Here is a 21,360-nt window from a genome sequence, read left to right as displayed (position 1 = left end):
TTTTATATATATATATATATATATATATATACATATATATATACAGTATATAATTTTAAAGTTTTTCTCCCTCCTATTATATTATATTATATTATATTATCAGTACTGAAAGTGCATGTTGGTTTGAGCAGGTTTATGTGTGTGTTTGATAAATCAAGAGAGAATTAAACTAAAGGCATTGGTGGGGGAAGGGCTGTTCATTTTTAAATAGAGCACGGCTCAAACAAATACAAAACTGAAGAAAAATTAAGAGAAGAAGTGAAATAGACATTGAAAAAGATGCAGATAAAGGGAAAATGTAAAAGCAAATGGGCAGCGAGAACGAGAGACCTCAGTGAAGTATATAATTTGCCGTTGACATCGTACTTGGTATTTAGATCGCTGACCCAATTTCTCTCTCTCTCTTTTTCTCTCTCTGTCTCTCTTCTTCTCGTGGTTGCTCTCATTCTCTTTATTTGGCTTGCAGCATTCTGACTAAAGCACAGATGCACAAACACACATAAACACATGAACACACAAACAACAAACACAGTGACTGACACACAACTTCAAAAACGGGACATAAAAAGGTATGCACTTATTCAGATCTCTCTCTCTGTGTATCTCAGACCCCTATGTAGAAACCACCCTAGGAAATACATTTCTCTCTAATTAATCTCCATAATTATCCCATTTAATGTGATATTATTTGCTTGTAATGCTCTGCTGGCTCCTGGCATTACACAATACTCTCGTTTTCTGTTAATTAGATCAGGAACAGCTAAACTGGAGATTGAAAGCTCCTGGATGCCCTATCTGTAGCGGACAGTCGTTTAATAGCAGATAATTTGAATATGATAAAAACTAAATCATGCTTACACAGAAAAAAAAAAATAGTCAAACACATATTGCCAACTCCTTTGGCAGGGCTTTCCCCTCACAAAACATTAAAAATAAAACATTCAGCATGTGCACTGGAGCAGCCTGTGAAAATAAGCAAATATAGGCAATCTACTACTACTATCAACAAGCATTTATTTATAGTAATAGTGCCAATATAATGTTTGTAACACAAGGAAACTCTCAGCAAATTATAAACAACCTAGTGGTCACCAGTTATATTTTGTTTCATCCTTTTCAGAGAATCACGAAAAACTGCATTGATCAAAATGCAAGTTAAAATGTCTCTGAATACACCAGTGACTCAATGACAGGAATCAAGAGTCGTTTTATGCTATTTGAATGGCCTTAGCAACATGGAGGATATAAATATTACATCAAATCATCCATTCAGGGCTGCGATTTAGTTTATTAGTATGTCAAAAGTGGAAATGAGTCATTCCGCCTAAAAAAAACACCATTACATCTAACAAAAAAGGTTATTTATATGCCTACCCAGAATCTGGAAGATTGTGTAAATGATATTAGGCACAAGTGGATGAAAAGATGGAAGTTAAGCTGTCCACTATATGCAAAAAAAGTTTTCAAGTGTGGATGCGCAGGTGTAATTGTTTCATCTGCTCAGTCATGCTTTATCGACTAGAATCTTGAAGGACAACTGAGGTCAAAGCGAAAGAACATGTTTATGGGGCTTTGAGACTTGCTCTTCAGCAAACAACTCGCTCATACTAGTCTCAATTCTGCTATCTAATATCTACACATATGTCCAGAAAATATTTATACAATTTTTCTTTCAATTTATCTGTATCAGTAGATGCTTATTGAATGCTCATTTAAGTTTTTTTTTTTTTTTACATTTAGATTGCATTTGTCATCATCTAACATTTACTTAATCTTGAAAAACACTACTTTAATAACACTATTAAATTAAATCTTTAGCAGATCTCCAATGTATTATCCATTTTCATACTGAACATTACAACGTGATGCCCAAATTCACTTGTAGCATTTAAAATACTTATTTTAGATTTTAGTGTTTAATTTTTTATTTATTTAAGGAAAACAAAACATCTTCATTTTTTAGCAATAATTCATTTTTTTAGCAGTTTTAATTAAGATATTTATTAATTTTGGCAATTGTAAAAACAGCTGGAGAAAGCTACTCTTGACCAGACAGCAAAGATGCATCATAGGTAAAAATAAAAATATAAAACAAGTTAATAAAAAGGTGTGAGGTTTATGCTTAAAGGAAATTATAATAAAAATTCTAATTAAAATCTGTAGTTTATACTAAAGTAATTTCTACTGCTTAAAGTTTAGAGAGAGAGCTGGGTAGTAACTGATTACATGTAATCTGGATTACGTAATCAGATTCCAAAAATTAAGTACTTGTAATTAGCTTAAATCACATTTTAAAATACTCGAAATCAGACTACAGTTAAATTTTTATTGATTACATGATTACATATTATTCACACAATTCTCCCTAATTCCTCATTTTTTATCTTTTAAATTTTCCTTATTAAAATAGCCTACTGCTTATATACATTCAGAAAGTTTTCCAGTTTTGTGGACCTTCACACAAAGACCAGTCACTAGTCAGGTGGCTATAATTACACAGAAAACTGAGAGGCCACACAGCATTTGACCACTATATTTACAATAATAATTTTAATTTTAAGAAGTGTTTTCTTAGCATTTCAACATTGCATCAACTACTGATGAACATATTCATTTATATTTGAATGATCAACTATGTCTTTGGAAGGCTTTTGTCTTTTAAACACATTAAAGTGCACAAATTCACGTTATTTCTTAATGCAGGGGTTTTTCTATTTTTAATAAGATTTCTATTTTAAATAAATGATGTTCTTTTTTATCTTTATTCATCAAATAATCCTGAAAAAAGTATCACAGGTTCTAAAAAAAATATGAAGTAGCACAGCTGATTTCAATGATTTCTGAAGGATCATGTGACACTGAGGACTGGAGTAATGATGATGAAAAATCAGCTTTATATTATATTTGAAAGATTATTAAAATAGAAACCATTATTTTAAATGGTAATAAAATTTTACAATATTTCTGTTTTTTTCTGTATTTTTGGTCAAATAAATACAGCCTTGATGAACAGAAGAGACTTCTTTAAAACACATTCAATCTTACTGATCCCAAACTTTTGAACAGCAGTATATATATATACTGCTGCGGCCACTTCAGTTGCCAAGCTCAATACAGCAAAATATTAGAGAAGTTCAAATCAGTTTCCTGCTAAATGTGACATCGTCAAATTTAAATGTACCTGCACTCAAGAAAATACATCATATATACATCATATAACACATCATAACACTGTTGCGCTCAATATAAAACTTGTTCCACACACGACTCCATCTGTCCATCTAGCATGTTCTGTATGATTTCTGCTATCTCAGTGCTCCAGTTTTTAACTTGTGTCCACTACTATGTCCTTCCCCTCCTCTTTCCTGTGGTTTCTGTCACTTGTTCAGCTGAATGGCCATTACATCAGCGTGACCTAAATGTGTCACATCCCTCTCTTATCCCACTCTCTCTCCGTCTCCCCACCACTCTACTTTCGTCTTCAAGATATCCCAAAACTTCTTGTCTGATTTACTCGCATCGCCCCCAGAGTTTAACCCCTTTCAGCTCTCCTCCACTTCTGTTTCATCTCTATCTCTCCTCCTCTCTGACCTCATTCCCACCATTGCTCGGATAGACAGAAAAATTAACTTTTTTACAAATATGTTTATTGTTTATATATAAAGCTAATTATAAATACCACAGACCAACTCCCTTGAGACATTCATTTTTAATATATTTGAAAGACAGTTGCAGTAATTTTTTTATATTATAAATCTACATATCGTTCAAAAATTTTGGGTTGTAACATTTTAGAAGTCCCTTATGCTCGTCAAGGCTGTGTTTATTTGATCAAAAATGCAGTATACATTGTAAAATATTATTACAAATTAAAATGTTTCTATTTGAATATATTTTAAAGTGTAATGTAAAGCTGAATTTTCAGCTGCCATTACTCCAGTCTTCAGTGTCACATGATCCTTCAGATCATTCTAATATGCTGATTTGGACCTCAAGAAACATTTCTTATGAATAGTAATGTTGAAAACAGTTATGCTGGTTAATATTTTTGGTCATAGCGATACAATTCAAAATTTCTTGATAAAAAAAAAAAAGTTAAAAATAATTTAGAAAAAGCATTTATCAAGAAAATGTATATATCAGTATAAAAGTTTTTACTCTCACTTTTGATCAATTATTGTTTAGTCAAGTATTGAATTTTTACTTCCCTAACATAACCGTAACAGAAAACATTTTTAGTTTCCCTATTAAGAAATATTATTTAACTAATATTTTTCCAAATGAGGACAGTCGTTAGCTAACTCGTGGAGACAAATTTGTAACTTGCAATCACAAAACAGTGCATGCAATATTGTGTCTTTAATTAGATCTGTGTTTACGGGCGCCTTCTCGCTTGCCTGAATACACCGTGTGTCATTTTCTGTCCATCAAATTTCATTTATAATTACCATGACAGGAAGCCCGCAGAGTTCTGATTCAAAGATAACTGACACAACAATGACGCACGCACAATGAAATGATAAGGTGAGTGAAAGTGGGTTGCTGGTTAGAAGTATTTGTCAAACGTTAGAGGATCATGTAAATGTGATGAGCTCAGGACCAGCCAGTGGGTTTGTGGGGTCCCAGGTAAGATCGTGTAAATGGGCTCCACCAATAATGACATAATATTAAAGCTAAACAAACTGCACTGAAATAAAATCACTACAAATAAGCACACTGACTGTATGTAAGTTGTTGACAAATAACATGTAAAATTTTTTTAAACATTAAGCTAAACTAGGTGAATGTATAATGAACAGTGTAAATTGTTAGGTGCTTTGTCAAGTCAGTTTTGATTGTTACCTTTCAGCTTTTATCAAATCACCTAAATAGTAATGTGATAGAACAAATAAATTATTGCCAGTACAAATATATGTACAAATAATCATGTAGAGATTAACATAAAGGCATAAAAAGCACTTGTATAAGAATTTTATAGAATTCATGGTTAAATTGGTTACATTTGAAATAAATGTTTGTAGTCATTTGTTGGGTAAAAGCTTATAATGCTTAAAGACTCTTCCTAGAGTCTCTTACTAGTATTGTAAGAAAATTAATAAAGACTTTGCTTCGATCGTGAAAGTTTTTTTTGTTTTGTTTTTGATTCAGTATCCTTCAGTATTTTTTTTATTCAGATTCAGAAATGACTCACTCATAAAAAAAGTAAAAAATAAATAGATTTGTCACCACCTACTGATGTTACGATGTAACCTGCAGAAATAGTCACTGAATGAGTGAATAAATCTGAACAAATCTTTTTGGTGAATGGTTTCAAAGATTTGAGTCACTGAGATGAATCAACATCCACACCATTAGAATACATGTTTGTTTACTCACCTAAACATGTTGAGCCATTATGAATGAGCTCATATCCTGTTCTGACTGAATCAGTGAACAGATCTTTTTGGCAAATGGATTCAAAAGATTTGAGTCGCTAAGATGAATCAAAATTCCCACTATTAAACTACAGGTTTTGTTGATTTAAAGATGACTTTATTACTGGGCTCATATTATGTCAATGAATGAATCAGTTAATGAATCTGAATAAATATAATATAAATATAAATGGATAAAAAACAACAACATTTGAGTCACTTGTATTTATCAAAATCCCCATCATAATACAACATGTTTTGTTAACTCGCCTAACCAAGCCAAGCTATTACGACTAGGCTCACATCCTGTCACTGAATTATTCAGTGAACAAATCTGAACAAGTCTTTTTGGTGATTAGATACAAAAAATTTGAATCACTGAGATGAATCAAAATTCCCACCATTAGAATACATGTTTTACTGACTCACCTAAACAGGCCGAGTCATTATGATTGGGCTCATATCCCGCATCGCACGTGCATCCTCCAACAGGCACCAGCCATTCGCCTTCAGTGTTACAGTGCATTCTTGGTGCAGTCCCACCCTGTGATTGGCTATGGGGTACACAGGTCCCAGTCACCGGAACTAGAGACGTTGGCTCCGCCCCAGAGGGCGTGGCTGGGTAGAAGGCCAGGAAACGACTGGTTGCTGGACAGCGACGATAAAATATGGAAACACCCATAAGTGACACGCAAGCTCCGCTGTCTACTATTGCTAAAACAAACCTGAAAAAAAGAGAGAAAAAAGACAAAAAGAGAGTAATGAAAAGAGACAGGCGACAGGCTTAGCAGTCAGCAAAACATCTGTTGAGACCACACCGACTAATAAGACACTCAATTCTCTGTGTGTATGTGCTGTACATGTGGAAGAATTGACAATAAAGCAGACTTGACTTGACTTGACTAATAACTGTTGTTTGTTTTCATATTCAAACCATATCAAGGTAAATATTAACACTGTGGCTGATATTTACTCAGCCGAATTGCCTGATCCTGAGTGACCACATTCAGAGGGATCCTCATTTCATCTGCACACAGTGACCATCACTCATCAGGGGTTTTGGGGAGACAGGGAAAAGGCAAAAGTTCATCGTACCCTTTGCGTGTGAGAGGAGCAAAACTGCGGGTTTTGATGTTGATGCGCCGTGCGTTCTCAGATTTGTACTGGTGAGGTAGACTTGGCTCCACACGACTGAAACTCTTGTCTGCTGCAATGGTGTCGATCTTCACCCAGCCCTCTCTCGTCTCTCCACTGGAAGGCTAGAGCAGAGAAAGACAGATCCTTAGAGAGAACAGCTTTCATACTAATAATGAATATATCATGTTTAAAGGGAGAATGTGCTTTTGCCACTTGTCCTTACTTCATAGAAACATTAAAAACAATTGAAATATTAAATATACTTTACACTACGGGGCTGTTGAACGCTTGAATCTGGTTGGCTGACGAATGTTCTAAGGGGTGCAATTATTTTCAGGGAAACGCAAGGCTAAAGTGTAGTTCCAGGCAGGTCTTGACCGCATAACATGTCCAGATCACTTCACCAATTGATTTCAGTTATTTAAAATGTCCTTACAACCTAAAACAGCAAAATAACCAAAACCCATAATGACATTTGACCAAGCAAATAAATATAGTAAACAACAAGATAAAAACGACAAATTATTTCCATGTTTTCGCCACAAAATTATGTACGGAAAGCACATACAGTGGGTATAGAAAAGAATCACCCCCCTTTAATTAAAATGATCACATTTTGTTGCTTTGCAGCCTGAAATGAAGATGGACGCAGTTTTTGTTTTATCCAGCTGTATTTTTACTCAGTGCAACTTATAACATCCAAGTGAAAGATGTCAACATGTCAGAAAAAAAAAAACAGAATTACTGAGTTGGAAAGAGGATCACCTTTCCCGCCACCCCCGTAAATTCAATCAGGTGTAGCTAATCACCTTCTCAATGGCACACAAATCCATTTGACTTTCAACTGTGATCAGCTGTGGTCACTTTGATCAGCTCAGCATGAAAAGAGTTTTCCTGGGGCATTACAGTCCTTGGTAGTGCAACTGAAGCAAACAAACAACTATGGGTGGCAAGGCACTGTCATAAGGGCTGCGTTTACACTTGGCATAAACATGCGACCTGCATCCGGATGTTGTCCACATACACATTGAAAAGACAAGTGTAAACGCGCTTCTGATCAGAATGTTATCCGATCAGCGTGTCCTGCTCCAGAGGTAGTCGAGGACGCATTGTGATCGGATCTCAGTGTAATGTAAACGCAATTCAGCCATCGTGTCTGCATTCGCAGGTCGACATCATGCAAAACGCTGTCCCCTCTCTCATGAACTGTCAGAAGAAAAACGGAGAACACCCGAGTGGAGCGCTAGTGAGACTCATACACTTATCTTTGATTTGTAAAATGTCCCGCGACTGAAAATGCTAATGGAACGTTCTACTGAGTTTTGCCTCTTGGTCTTCTATACTCTTTGATGTAAACGCAATCCAGCCATCGTGTCTGCATTCGCAGGTCGACATCATGCAAAACCCCGCCCACTCTCTCCCGAACTGTCAGAAGACTTATTTAAATATTTCGTGGGAAAGACAGATCCAATCGGTTATCCAAATAGAGAAGTCAGCTGATGTTGCCAAGTGTAAACGCGCCGTGTCCTGATTGACTGATGATCCGATCTGCTTTATCGGATCACGGTGATCGCATGTTAATGCCAAGTGTAAACGCAGCCAAGATCTCCGTGATAAAGCTGTGGACAGGCACAAATCAGGAGATGGGGACAAACATTTTTTTGGCTTTATCAATGCCTAGAAGCACAGTGAAGTCTATTATTAAGAAGTGGAAGGTATTTGGTACAACACAGACCCTCCCTGGATCAGGATGTAGCTCCAAACTGGATGAAAGAGCCAGGAGGAAACTGTCAGAGGGGCTGCCAAGAGGCCTACAGCAACTCTGAAGCAGTTGCAGGAATTTATGACAAAGATTGGTCATTGTGTGCATGTGACAACAATATCACAAATTCTCCACAAATGTGGCTTGTATGGGAGAGTTGCAAGAAAAAAAAAGCCACTTCTCAAGAAATGCCACATGCAGTCTGAGCTTTGCCAAAATGCACCTGAAGATTGTGAGGCAGATGAGACTAAAATTGAATTATTTGGCCTCAACACCAAACGATATGTCTGTTGAAAGTCCAGTACAGCTCACCATCCAAATAACAGCATTCCTACAGTAAAGAATGGAGGTGGTAATATCCTGTAATGGGGAAGTTTCTCTGCAGCAGGGACTGGAGCACTTGTCAGGATAGAAGGAAAAATGGATGGGGCAAAATACCGTCAAATTCTTGAGGAAAATCTGCTGCCCTCTGCTGGAAAGTTGTCAATGGGAAGAAGGTTTACCTTCCAACATGACAATGACCCAAAGCACACAGCAAAACATAATACAGCATACAGTGGTTGAAGAAGAAAAAGGTGAATGTTCTTGCATGGCCTAATCAGAGCCCAGACTTAAACCCCATTAAAAATCTGTGGAATGACTTGAATTAACTGCAGTCCACAAACGCTCACCATCAAATTTAACTGAACTTGAGCAGTTCTGCAAAGAAGAGTGAGCAAATATTGCAAAGTCAAGATGTGCAAAGTTAGTAGAGACAGAGACAAATCCCAACATAATAAAGGCTGTAATTAAAGCAAAAGGTGGTTCAACAAAATACTGACTCAAGGGGGTGATCCTTTTTTCAACTCAGTGATTTTTTTTTAAATTTATTTTATTTTATTTTTTCTGACATGTTAGCATTATATCTTTCACTTGGATGTTCACGTGGTAGCTGGATAAAACAAAAACTGTCCATCTTCATTTCAGGCTGCAAAGCAACAAAATTGTGATTATTGTGAGCAACAAAAATTATTATTTTAAAGGGGGGTGATTCTTTTCCCAGTGCTCTCTATTTCTCCCACTCTCTCTCTCTGTCACAAACGCACACTCATACAGTAATGTACAGACACACACACGCACACACGGAAACACGCTCACAGAAATGTGTTGTTAGCGCTGCTATGACGATTTTATCAGTAAAATAGTTTAGCAATTTAAAAGCTACTTGTCATTTCTTACTAGCAAGGTAATAATAACTGCGCTGTTCTTGAAGCAGATGAATTGTTGCAGTTTCTTTACTAGTAGAGAGGCTGCCGCCGACGCAGAGACTCAGGTAATTCACAAGTTTACTCTCTCTCTCTCTCTCTCTCTCTCTCTAATAACTTCATTAATATCTGCATTCGTCTGCTATCAACAGCTTAAGCCTCCGTTACTAGGTCTAAAATGACGTTTTGTAATTAGCAACGGAGGCGTTGGATGAAATGTGTAATAAAATTAAACTTACTCACAAGAGTGTTTTAGGACAAACAAAACTGACGAATATCTTGAAATACATCATCTGAACAATGTCGTGAGGTGTGGTAACCGTAGTATAAGAGGAATAATTGACTCCCGTCCGTTGAATTATTAGAAAATAACACACATCCGAGGTGTAGCCACTCCGCGTCTTGGTCGCATCACCTCAGGTGTGCATTTTTCTAATGATTCAACGGCCCGTCATCTATTATTCCTTATGACTAGAAACAGCAGATTCAATTTCTAACAGCATGCATATCTAACGATCACGGTTTCCACAATATTAAGCAGCACTACTGTATTCAACATTAATAAGAAGAAATGTTTCTTGAGAACTAATTTAACAGTGTAAAAAACTATTGTAAATTTAACTGTACTGTAAGAAAAGTTCATAAAAATACGACCCAATGTACTTTGTTATTATGAAGGAACTTTCTGTATTGATTTTTTTCTTCTTCTTGAATTACGCATAGCATTTTGTAGTGTTTTATGGTTGAAGGAAATCTCTGTACATTTCACGGAAAATGTAGCCTACTGAAACATTTCTGCCAGGATATTATTAGTTTTTCTACGGATTTTTTTGTGGAAAGTTTGTGGAAAGGCTGTGGTGTTTATATAGTATGTTAAAGGCACAAAACAGATTTTAGTAGCAGCATAAAAACAACAGGATTTTTTTTTTTTTTACTGTGAGCATTTACAGCGGCTGCTGAAAATTCAGCTTTGTCATCACAGGAATAAATTACATTTTATAATATATTCAAATAGACAAATGATATTGTAACAATAATTACTGTATTTCTGATCAATAAATGCAGCCTTGCTGAGGATAAGAGACTCAAAAACATTTTAAAAAATCTTACTGACCCCAAACTTTTAGACGGTAGTTTATATATAAAAGTATTCCAATATTCCAAGTCTTCTTGAATCATACAACAGATTTGTATAATGAGTGGTGACTCGGCACTGTAATTTGATCATTTTTAATGCCCTGCTGTGTGTTTATTGCAGCTATTAACAGTGGTGAAAGCCAACAGCGCAATGTTCTCTTGGACACAAGCTCCAATCTAGCGCTTTCCTGCAGCTGCAGTGGCCTGCTATCCATTCTAGTGAAATCTCCAAGCAAAATGCCATCAGATGTGTCCATGGAACCTGGAAACTCTGGTCTTTCACAGAATAAACAGGTTTGGAGCTACATGAGGGAGATTAAATAATGACAGAACTATTCCTTCAAGGAGCTATTTTTAGTGTGGCAGCATTGTATTTAAAAGATTAACTACAAGGCAAAAAAGAAGAGATGACAAGGGCTTTACATAACAGAGATGTTGCGAGACCAGTAAAACTAAAAGAAAAGTATTTGATTTACATGATGATGTACCACATCACAGTTCCCGAGAGATAACAACAGCTTTTATTTTTTGTTTTTAGCATTATCTTCTCCCCTGAGGAGTCATAAACCACACAAACCGCTGAGGCTCCACATAACAGTGTCGTAAAACCAGACTGTGTGTTTTCCTCTAACAAACACGAGCAGGAAATTGCACTTGTAAGATATACATCCCTTGAGGCAATCCGTCCCAGAAATTTCTAAAGATATATATTCAATGGTGCTGATATACACATTAATTGAACAATTTAAAAATAATAATAATGAAATTAGTATTTCATTTAAATTATGCAATGAAGGATACTCTTCTCGCTTTAACATTTTACATTAATATATTTTTTATTGGAAGCCTGCAGGCATATGTCAGAGGTATCATGTAGGTTTCATCTTTTATTCTGAGTGAAGCATCTGAGGAAGTGTAGTTCAGTCAATATACAGTCACTCAAAGAGCATGAGGGTCTTATTTTCTTTGAAAGCGGATCTATGGATCCCCAGGCTGCATCATAACAAATGTTCCAAGTATGTCTTAGTCAGTCAAACAAAACAGAATGCAACAAGACTGAATGCTGCCAAAATCCTTCATATGATGTCTGTGTGTGGGTGTAGGACAAGGTATCCAACAAGCCAGCATTTACACTCATGTTAGTTTTATGATGCTAGTCCTGCAGAAATGGGATAATTGGAAATAAGACTTAAGTTGTGTGCGCTGAAGGTTACAGATATGACCTCAAGGTGTCTCCTAGCCATATGGTTGCTCTTGTGGGGGACAGCAGACATTATCATTTCTGTAGTGATATATGTTTTTGGGAGATAATACATATCACTAACATCACAAGTCCATCCATCATCTCAGGTCATATTATATATTAATATTTATTTTCTGGGCCATACGTTTTTCTATTAGTGTTGGTTTCATATGATTTTGACATGTTCTTTTAAAAAAAAAAGAAATTAAATTGATCAAAAGTGACAGTAAAGACTTTACGTTGTTTTTTAGTTTTCTATTCATCAAAGGATTAAGGAAAAATGATCAAAGTTTCTACAAAAGTATTAAGCAGCTCAACTGTTTTCAACATTGATAATAATAAGAAATGTTACTTGAGAAAATCAGCACATTAGAATTATTTATAAAGATCATGTGACACTGAAGACTGGAGTAATGGCTGCTGAAAATTCAGCTTCATATATTTAAAATATATTAAAATAGAAACAGTAGTTTTAAATAGTAAAATATTTATTTTTGATCTTTTTTTTGATTGAATAAATGCAGACTTGGTGAGACTTCTTTCAAAAACATTTTTAAAAAGTACAGATCCCAAATTTTAAACAGTAATGTAATTCATTAATATTAATGCATTTTGTGGAGCTGCACAACATGACATTTTACAACTTGAATTAAATCTGTCTTGCCAGTAAAGGTCAAATTATCTGTTAATTTAAGAAGTTTATTGATTTTGACACAGCAGTCTTCTCTATGAAATCATTTTCTGTTTACAGTTTTTTTTTCTTCCCCAGTGTTGGTTGGTTTATGTCTCTTTTTTGGTCACACCACATGACTTTGGTTTGAAAGGTTTTCAAATATTAATATTTTAACATTTCTAATTCAGAAATGAAAAAAGCATGCTCATAGAAAATAATAAAAGATGCATATTCAAGTCAATGTATGTGTGAACTGCATTTTTCATGTATTTTGGAAAAAAATAATAGCCACAGAAAAAATGAATATATCATTGACCCATATACCAGTGTGCTTAGTAAAAATTTCTCAATCCTTCTTTAATCTCATTAAAGCCTCTGGTTTGGGGCCTTGAAAGTGAGTTAATCCCTCGTCACTCACCTCAGCTGCCCAGGTTCTCTCGAGCTCTCTCTGGGAGTCAGCCTGCTTGTAGTACAGTGTCAGGGTCTCCCTGCATGTCGGGGAGGGTGAGCGTAGACTGGCACAGTCACGAACTGAGAAACGCAGTGTCACAAAGATCCGTGGAGCTGACTGCCGGTACAGGAAGGGCGTGGCCAACCAGTTGTCTTGGAGACGAGGGTTCTGATTGACATTGCAGACTTCAAAGGTACGCATGAGTCTCCCCTTGTCATCTAACACGCTCACCTCATCCCACTGAGAGGTGGAACAATGTTGGAGAATAAAAATGAGCCTGAGGCTTGAATACTGCACAACCACAAAATTTTCACATAGATGCTTGAATATATACAATGAAGTCCAGAAGTCTGAGATGCCTTTTGAATTTGTTTAATTACATTCTTAGTTAAAAATGCTATTACAATGTTTATTAAATTATATAAAATATTTATTTAAAAATGTATATATACTGTATTTAATACACACACACAGACACACACACACACACACACACAAACACACACACACACACACACACACACACATATATATAATACATTTTAAAATAATTTGTGTATGTGTTTTTTTTAATCTTTTATTTATTTCCAGTTTAACTTAACATTTGAATTAAATTTGAAAGAAATTGGACTTCTGGACATCACTGTATTAAAAAAGTAAATAGCAATGAATATTAAAAAAAAGAAAAACACAATGTTAGGTAAGCTATTGTCTGTATTTGGGACCCAGAGATAATAATCCCACATCTCTGTGAAAAAAACAAAAGATTATATATTTTTTTGTGTGTGTGTGAAATGACACAGATTGGATCAAAGAAATGCCCTGCCCTTTCCCGCTTCTTCAGTTGATTTAAGCTGAAAATCCCAGACAAACCCCAAATCTCTCAAACAAACAATACAGAAATCACAGACACACACCTTCACTGACTCACAAAGAGGCGGCGAACAACTGCCATGCTGAGAAACAGAGAGAGATGGAGGATGAAGAAAATAAATACAAACAGACAGAATGACTAAGAGGAGATGGAGAGAAATACAACATCAAACACTTAACATGAAAAGACTGCTGGAGGAATGAAAACATTCATTTAGAGAACTAAAAGGGAACGAAAGCATGAAATGGGACTTAGCGGGAAGAAAACAAGATGGGGCGGACAGCTTGAGAGAATGAGAAGATGAGTGAAGGAGAGGGGGAGAAATTCAGAAAAGCACAGATGGATAGATTAATAAAGATATGTATGCAGACCAAGTGACAGACAGAAAGAGAAAGAGAGAAACTGAGGTCTGGCAAGAGAAGCTGCAGGAAGTAAAGGACTAGTTCTTCTCAGTAGGTCAGAGACTCTACGCTGCCCAGAGCCACAGAGACAGCAGATATCACGGTCGAGCTGACAGCAAATGTACACATAAGTGGATGAAGGAACTGAGGGAAGGAGGGTTTAATATGCTCCATTTCCTGTCCTTTTGGAAAGGCAGGATTAAAACAGGAAGTACACACACACACAGGACAACCGAAACAACAAATACAAAGGAGGAGGTCATCGATACGTTTCACACACACACACACAATTAATCACATCAGAATATTCTAAATTGTAATCCATATGTTTCAGATTCATAGAAGCATCAGTGAATGTGCGCTGTTTCTAATCTAAAACATAAATCTTACCCCTGTGTCAGGATACGTTGTCCAGCCTAGTTCAGCGGTGGACTCCGTCGTGTCCAGCAGCATAACTGAGAAAGACAGGAAAGGACAGAAAAGTAGAGAGAGTAATTATTTCCATCATTACTTTATTTAGATTAAAACAGGGCTGTAATCAGCATAGACATTTTTTGAGAGGGACAAGTCCCCCCACCAAAAATAAAAAATGGACAAATTGTCCCCAACAATAACTGATACTCTCAATACTGCTTTCTTTGTTGTTAGGATGACAAAAGGTTTAAAATCTTAGCGGTCTAACAGCATTCGTCAAAGTCAAAATTATTGTGTCTTATTTTATAATTTAGTCATGTTTCCTGTTTAGTCATGATTCGTTGTTCCCCTCATGTGATCTAGTCATGTGGTTTATTTAGTTCTTGTGTTTTGATTTTTTTTTTTGTTGAATGCCTTTTTTAGCACCATTTTAAATTCAGTATTTGCTTGCATTCATTGTGTGTAATTATGCAAATGTTTAATAGGACTGAATTTGTATTTAACGTGATTACAATTTAATAAAAACGTTAGAAATTGATAGATTATATAACGTTTTACATATACCGTATAACTTGCTTTCATTGTATGTAATTATGCAAGTATCATTATAAAAGGATGCAAGTGATTAACTTGTTAAATTTCTCATTTAAAAATCTAGTGTTTAATCATGTCTAAATATTTATTCAAATGAAGAACTTAAAAATAAGTAAGCAGGTATGACCTGCAATTTTCTAGATATATTTAGTAAAAAGCAAGTACCTAGTGGGTAAACGCATTACCAATGAAAATGTTTTTTTTTACTGACCACAAAATGACTCTAATTTGACTCTTTGCATTGGAATTTAAAACCTTTTTTTTCTATTTTAACCTTACGTACTACACTAATTGTAATATAAGTAATAGAAATATTAGAAAAAATATTATAAGTCATTAATGGACCATAATTATTGCACAAATAGTATTTAGTAACAAAGATCTCCTCAAAATATTAAATAAATATTATTGAACTAAAATAGAGTTTATAGTATAAAATATATACAAATATATACATTTTTTGCTGTTATAAAAGCATGTATTTGTGAGCATTAGCGGAACTGAAGATGTCACACACGTGACTGTTGTCGTCTGTGAATCTGGCCAATCGTGAAACTGAATGAGTCAGCCGGTGTTCTGTCGATTTGTGCTACCCTGTCAGATTTTGCTACCTCCTATTAAAACAATGGGTAGTACAATTCGACAACGAAAAATGCTACCTGTAAAATTATGGTTTATTAACCTCTACACCTACCACAACCCTAAACCTACCCTTACAGTAATGCAAATACAGTAATTATGTGTTATATTCGCGGTTGTAGCTAGAAGGGATACAACTACATGAAACCAACAATAAATAATTTTATTAAAGTCTACACCTACTCTTACAGTAATGCAGATACATTAAATATTGTTGTTCAGCATGAGAAAAAGGACGCAATATTGATGTGCGCATGCGCAGTAAACCCTGGTAGGACAATCTGATGGGTAGGATAATATGTCAGAACACCTGATGCTCTCGAATCGCCCTCGAATCTGTCTCAAAGTCAGACAAAATTTCTAACAGCTATGCACTGCTTCAAGTCAGATGCTGATTAAACCAAACTAAGCAAACACAAAACAAGCACAGCACAGTCATAAAGCATGTTCAAAGAAGGCCTAAACCTCATACAAACACACAGCTGGCACATATACTGAGGACGAGAGCGTTTTTAATTCATGAATCAGGAATGTATAGGATCTTTGTCATTTAAAGGTCACTAATTAACACGTCACAAAAGGCCTTTTTGCACTTAAAATCGTTAACCTTGGGTCATTATAACCCTGGGTTATGGGTTTTTTTATTAAATTTTTTTATGTTTCACAAAGTTTAGTTTTGTACCATGTTTTAGGTATTCAAGTTTCACGCTGTACATATTTATGTCCAATTTGGTTTAATCATGCACTAGCAAGCAGTTATACACTTTTTAAAAAATAATATCATTATCATATTGTTGATGTAGACCTGATTTCAAGCGAGGACCTGATTTGGCATGTCTAGCTTATATGACCTCGCTAAGTTCAGTGTAAATTTCCCATTCAACTTTTCATTCCATTAAGTTGATGCTTAAAATATGTAAAAATTGGTGTCTCAGACTTTGCTACTCTGCTACTGTGTGTCAGAAAGAAAATACAAGAGTGCCACCGGAATGCGTTGCTAAAATGTGCACAACGCTGGAATGCGCCTGTCAACATCCCATATGAAAAATGCGCCACAGGCAGAACTTGTGTCAAAATGCTCTATACAATAAAGGTTGATATGACCAGAATCGGGCAACTAAACTGTCCTTTCCCATCATATCATGTTTTCCCTGACATTCATCTAATAAACTGTTTATCACCGACAGAAAGTGAGTGAAAAGACAAATAAAAGATGCAAGTGAATTCTTATCAGCAATCCATCAGACTGTTTGCAAATGAATTATTTCTGAAATGGTTCATGTTTATTTAATACCACATATTTTTCCAGATGATGGGAGGTTGAGCTCTGGCTCCTCTGGGGTGGCGTGAAATGGGCCAAGTCCTCATGTAAAGTACCTAAAGACTCTTAAATTAATCAAACCAAATTGAGCAAAGACAAAACAAGAACAGTCATATAAAGCACATTCACAGAAGGCCTAAACCTCACACAAACACACACACACACAGCTGGCACATATACTGAGGACGAGAATGTTTTTAATTCAGCCTCCCCCTCCCTCCTCTATTTGCCCTTGTTTCTTGAGCAGCAAATCAGCATATTAGAATGATTTCTGAAGGATCATCTGACACTGAAGACTGGAATAATGGCTGCGCAGGAATAATGTGATTAAATGTAATAAAATATTTTCAAATAGAAATAATATTTCTAATTTTTACTAAAATCAATAATAAATATTAGTAGTTTATCTTCTATTGTTGCAATCAAAGGACACGTATCTAATCATAATTTTATTTTTATTTATTTGTTGTTTTTCATTTTAAATTAATTTGGCTCTGGTAATATGGCTTATACTAACAGGCTACAATACTTGTCCCAGTGTTCGTTCCACACAATATGTTAGGTAAGCTTCAGCTGTTGTTTGTGTTTTTGCAAAACTGTCAAATGTTCTACTCAGTCATGTTAATAATGTTGGGGATATTGTTGGCTAAATGCATTCAATAAATACATTTTCATATTTGACTTTTATCAACATTTTTGTCATTTTTATATGGTAAACAATTCAGACTGTGTTGGATCACCATTTGATGTCCAATGTCAATCTGGTCCTGAAGATCTTACACAGAAGTGCATGCATGCTTACACAAATCATTTGACAAGTACTTTCTCACAAAGACCTGCACACAGACATATAAATACACCATTAATCTTTGACAGTCTCTTCTAATGATCTTACTGTATATAAGTATAGTTTTTTCTTTGACACACATTCAAGCATGTGCACACACACACACACACACACACACACACACACACACACACACACACCGTATTTAACAGTCTCTGCAGGGAGTTCGTCCTTTTGACCTCATTATACAAAGGATGATTTATAATAATTTACATTCTCTTATATGTGCCTTGTAAGACAAGTGCATATGGACTGTATTTTAACATCAGTGAAATTAAATTATGCATTCTGTGAATCATTATGCACAATCTACCTTGAAATACCTACCTTGAAATATCTTGGTTTGCTATTTGTTTATGTGAGTGAATGTGGATTTTTAATGGGCAGTCCGACATGATCAAACCAGTTATAAATGTGTCACAGATTGACATTAGGGTTCAATAAAACTATGGCTTCTAAAGGTACATTAAACCTTTATTTACATTATTGAGTGAAAATGTCTCCAAAAACTCCAAATTGTCATTTACAGATGGCCTCTCCATCTGTTAGTGTGGAATGAACAGAGGGATGATTCTGGGTCAGGGCTGTTGCAGAAATTCACAGGGCCTGAGACAAATATTTTATTTGCCCAAGTATAGGCTATAACAGAGAGGGCCTAAAGTTCCCACCATCTTCAGCTCTGACAATGACGCTGCTCTGCGGCAGCACTCCAACACTCAGAAGGGTGACAGCAAATCTTGTCACTTCACTGACAACATTTATTCTCAGATGGGTAGTTGACAAATTCACATGAACATGAGCTTTTTTCATCAAGAATTTAGGTTAAAATTAACATATGGACACAGGAACGATATGATATAACAGGTCAAAATTTCTTGCAATTGCTTTGCCACTTTTAAATCAATGTTTTGAATTCACTAATCCATGTTAATGATCCTGCATTGTGACAAATTATCTTTTAAAAGTACAAATATTCCACGTTGTCTGTGACATAAAAACCACATGCAATAATTATAATACAATTTGAAAAATGCTGTTTAAATCAGTTGAAACTGAGTTTATTCTCTCTAATCATCCCACACTGCAGGACAGTTTGTGTAGCCTGTTAATAATTTTAAATCTAACAATTAGCATTGATGTTCCATTAGATGTATAAATAAAATAAAATGCTAATCAAGTTAAAATTGAGTTTCTTCCAATATTATGAAAGGCACATTATTTTTCTTCACAAGATTATCCTGGACTTCTTGGCTTACATCCTAGGTCAAATTCAGTAAGTGTGTCAGAAAAATTGCCTGTCTAAAAAACAGCTTTGTAGACATTCTGTTCAATACACTTTGGGGAGAACTGATGAACGAACCATATTTCTTCTAATCATATTTAGACAAGTGCAACTTTATATTTTAAGGTAACTGACATTTCGCACAAAGGCAGATGCATTTTAATTGGATTTTAACAAAATAATTATTCATTTAATGAGATATTTATGTGCCATTCAGCATTAGGGATGGCTATATTTACATAGTCCTCTCAAAAATGCATGATGAAATATATTGAAAAAGACATACGTTGATTTCTTTCTATGGTGGAGTCAGCAAGATTAATTTAGCTCTTTTTAGTCTGTTACTTACTAATCTGTGATTAATCTCAGTTTAACATGGTTTTATCCAGGGTTTTCTCCTACATGACTTGTTCTAAATTCCCTAACTGTAATTAAAAGTGTATGACCGAAACCCTAAATAGATTCTCAGGTAGGCCGTAACCCTGAGCGTGGACATTTATGAAGTGCCGGGCTGCACTCAGTGGGTCCATTGTGATCCAGAGAGATGGGGATGTTTGCACACTGATGGAAGCAAAAACTGCTGTGTGGGCCAAACCAAGTAAGTAAGTGCTAGAGTAATGCACTCCGCTGGCATATCATTCTCATTCCTCTGTTGCACATACACGCTGTCCCCTTCACTCTGGCCCCCTCTTTTTGTGTTTATTATTAAACAGGAAAGTGACAGAAGGGCCCTGTCAGGGCTTAAACACAGAGATACATTTAGTTACATTATTGATGTGAGAGAGAGGGAGAGAGAGACAATGTTTGTTTAAAAAGCTGTGACACAGGAGCACTGAAAGAAAGACGGAAACAGAGTGACAGACGGTGCGTGTGAGAGGGTAAAGAGATAAGATGAAGCAGTGATTTTTGACCTATAGTGGGCGGAAACAGAGTGACAGACGGTGCGTGTGAGAGGGTAAAGAGATAAGATGAAGCAGTGATTTTTGACCTATAGTGGGCGGAAACAGAGTGACAGACGGTGCGTGTGAGAGGGTAAAGAGATAAGATGAAGCAGTGATTTTTGACCTATAGTGGGCGGAAACAGAGTGACAGACGGTGCGTGTGAGAGGGTAAAGAGATAAGATGAAGCAGTGATTTTTGACCTATAGTGGGCGGAAACAGAGTGACAGACGGTGCGTGTGAGAGGGTAAAGAGATAAGATGAAGCAGTGATTTTTGACCTATAGTGGACGGAAACAGAGTGACAGACGGTGAGTGTGAGAGGGTAAAGAGATAAGATGAAGCAGTGATTTTTGACCTATAGTGGGCGGAAACAGAGTGACAGACGGTGCGTGTGAGAGGGTAAAGAGATAAGATGAAGCAGTGATTTTTGACCTATAGTGGACGGAAACAGAGTGACAGACGGTGCGTGTGAGAGGGTAAAGAGATAAGATGAAGCAGTGATTTTTGACCTATAGTGGACGGAAACAGAGTGACAGACGGTGCGTGTGAGAGGGTAAAGAGATAAGATGAAGCAGTGATTTTTGACCTATAGTGGACGGAAACAGAGTGACAGACGGTGCGTGTGAGAGGGTAAAGAGATAAGATGAAGCAGTGATTTTTGACCTATAGTTGTCATATGGAGAAGTTCTCACAATGCTTTGGTCTCAGGTTTTGAGTCAAGAGTCCAATTAAAAGAATGCATATTTAGCTAGCAGTCAGTGGTTTGTATGTTGGTTTCAAAGACCTAGTTCAAAGTAAAAATCCCTAAAATGAATTTTTGTTCATTCTGCCTTCCAAACTAAATTCCTAAATAAATTTTTTGCACAAATTTATACAAGAATCATTTGGACTGTGTTCTTTGGGCAAGCTGATTTTGTTTTAAAGGGGTCATATGATGCTGCTAAAAAGAACATTATTTTGTGTATTTGGTGTAATGAAATGTGTTT

At 35.8% G+C, this 21,360-nt stretch overlaps 1 protein-coding gene across 1 annotated transcript in view; it reads right to left on the bottom strand.

Moving 5' to 3' along the window:
• LOC107672963 (ephrin type-B receptor 5-like) overlaps positions 1-21,360 on the bottom strand; it is a 58,199-nt gene that overhangs the window by 20,712 nt on the left and 16,127 nt on the right. Inside the window, exons 2-5 of the mRNA XM_016466347.1 lie at positions 14,727-14,791; positions 13,029-13,301; positions 6,510-6,673; positions 5,844-6,139 (exon numbers count right to left, since the gene is read on the bottom strand). Of these exons, the coding sequence (XP_016321833.1) occupies positions 5,844-6,139; positions 6,510-6,673; positions 13,029-13,301; positions 14,727-14,791 (798 nt within the window). The remainder of the gene's footprint in view (positions 1-5,843; positions 6,140-6,509; positions 6,674-13,028; positions 13,302-14,726; positions 14,792-21,360) is intronic.

This window comes from Sinocyclocheilus anshuiensis, unplaced genomic scaffold, assembly GCF_001515605.1.
Source record: "Sinocyclocheilus anshuiensis isolate Anshui unplaced genomic scaffold, SAMN03320099.WGS_v1.1 scaffold248, whole genome shotgun sequence".
NCBI lineage: Eukaryota > Metazoa > Chordata > Actinopteri > Cypriniformes > Cyprinidae > Sinocyclocheilus > Sinocyclocheilus anshuiensis.
This window is presented reverse-complemented; position numbering and strand designations above follow the sequence as displayed.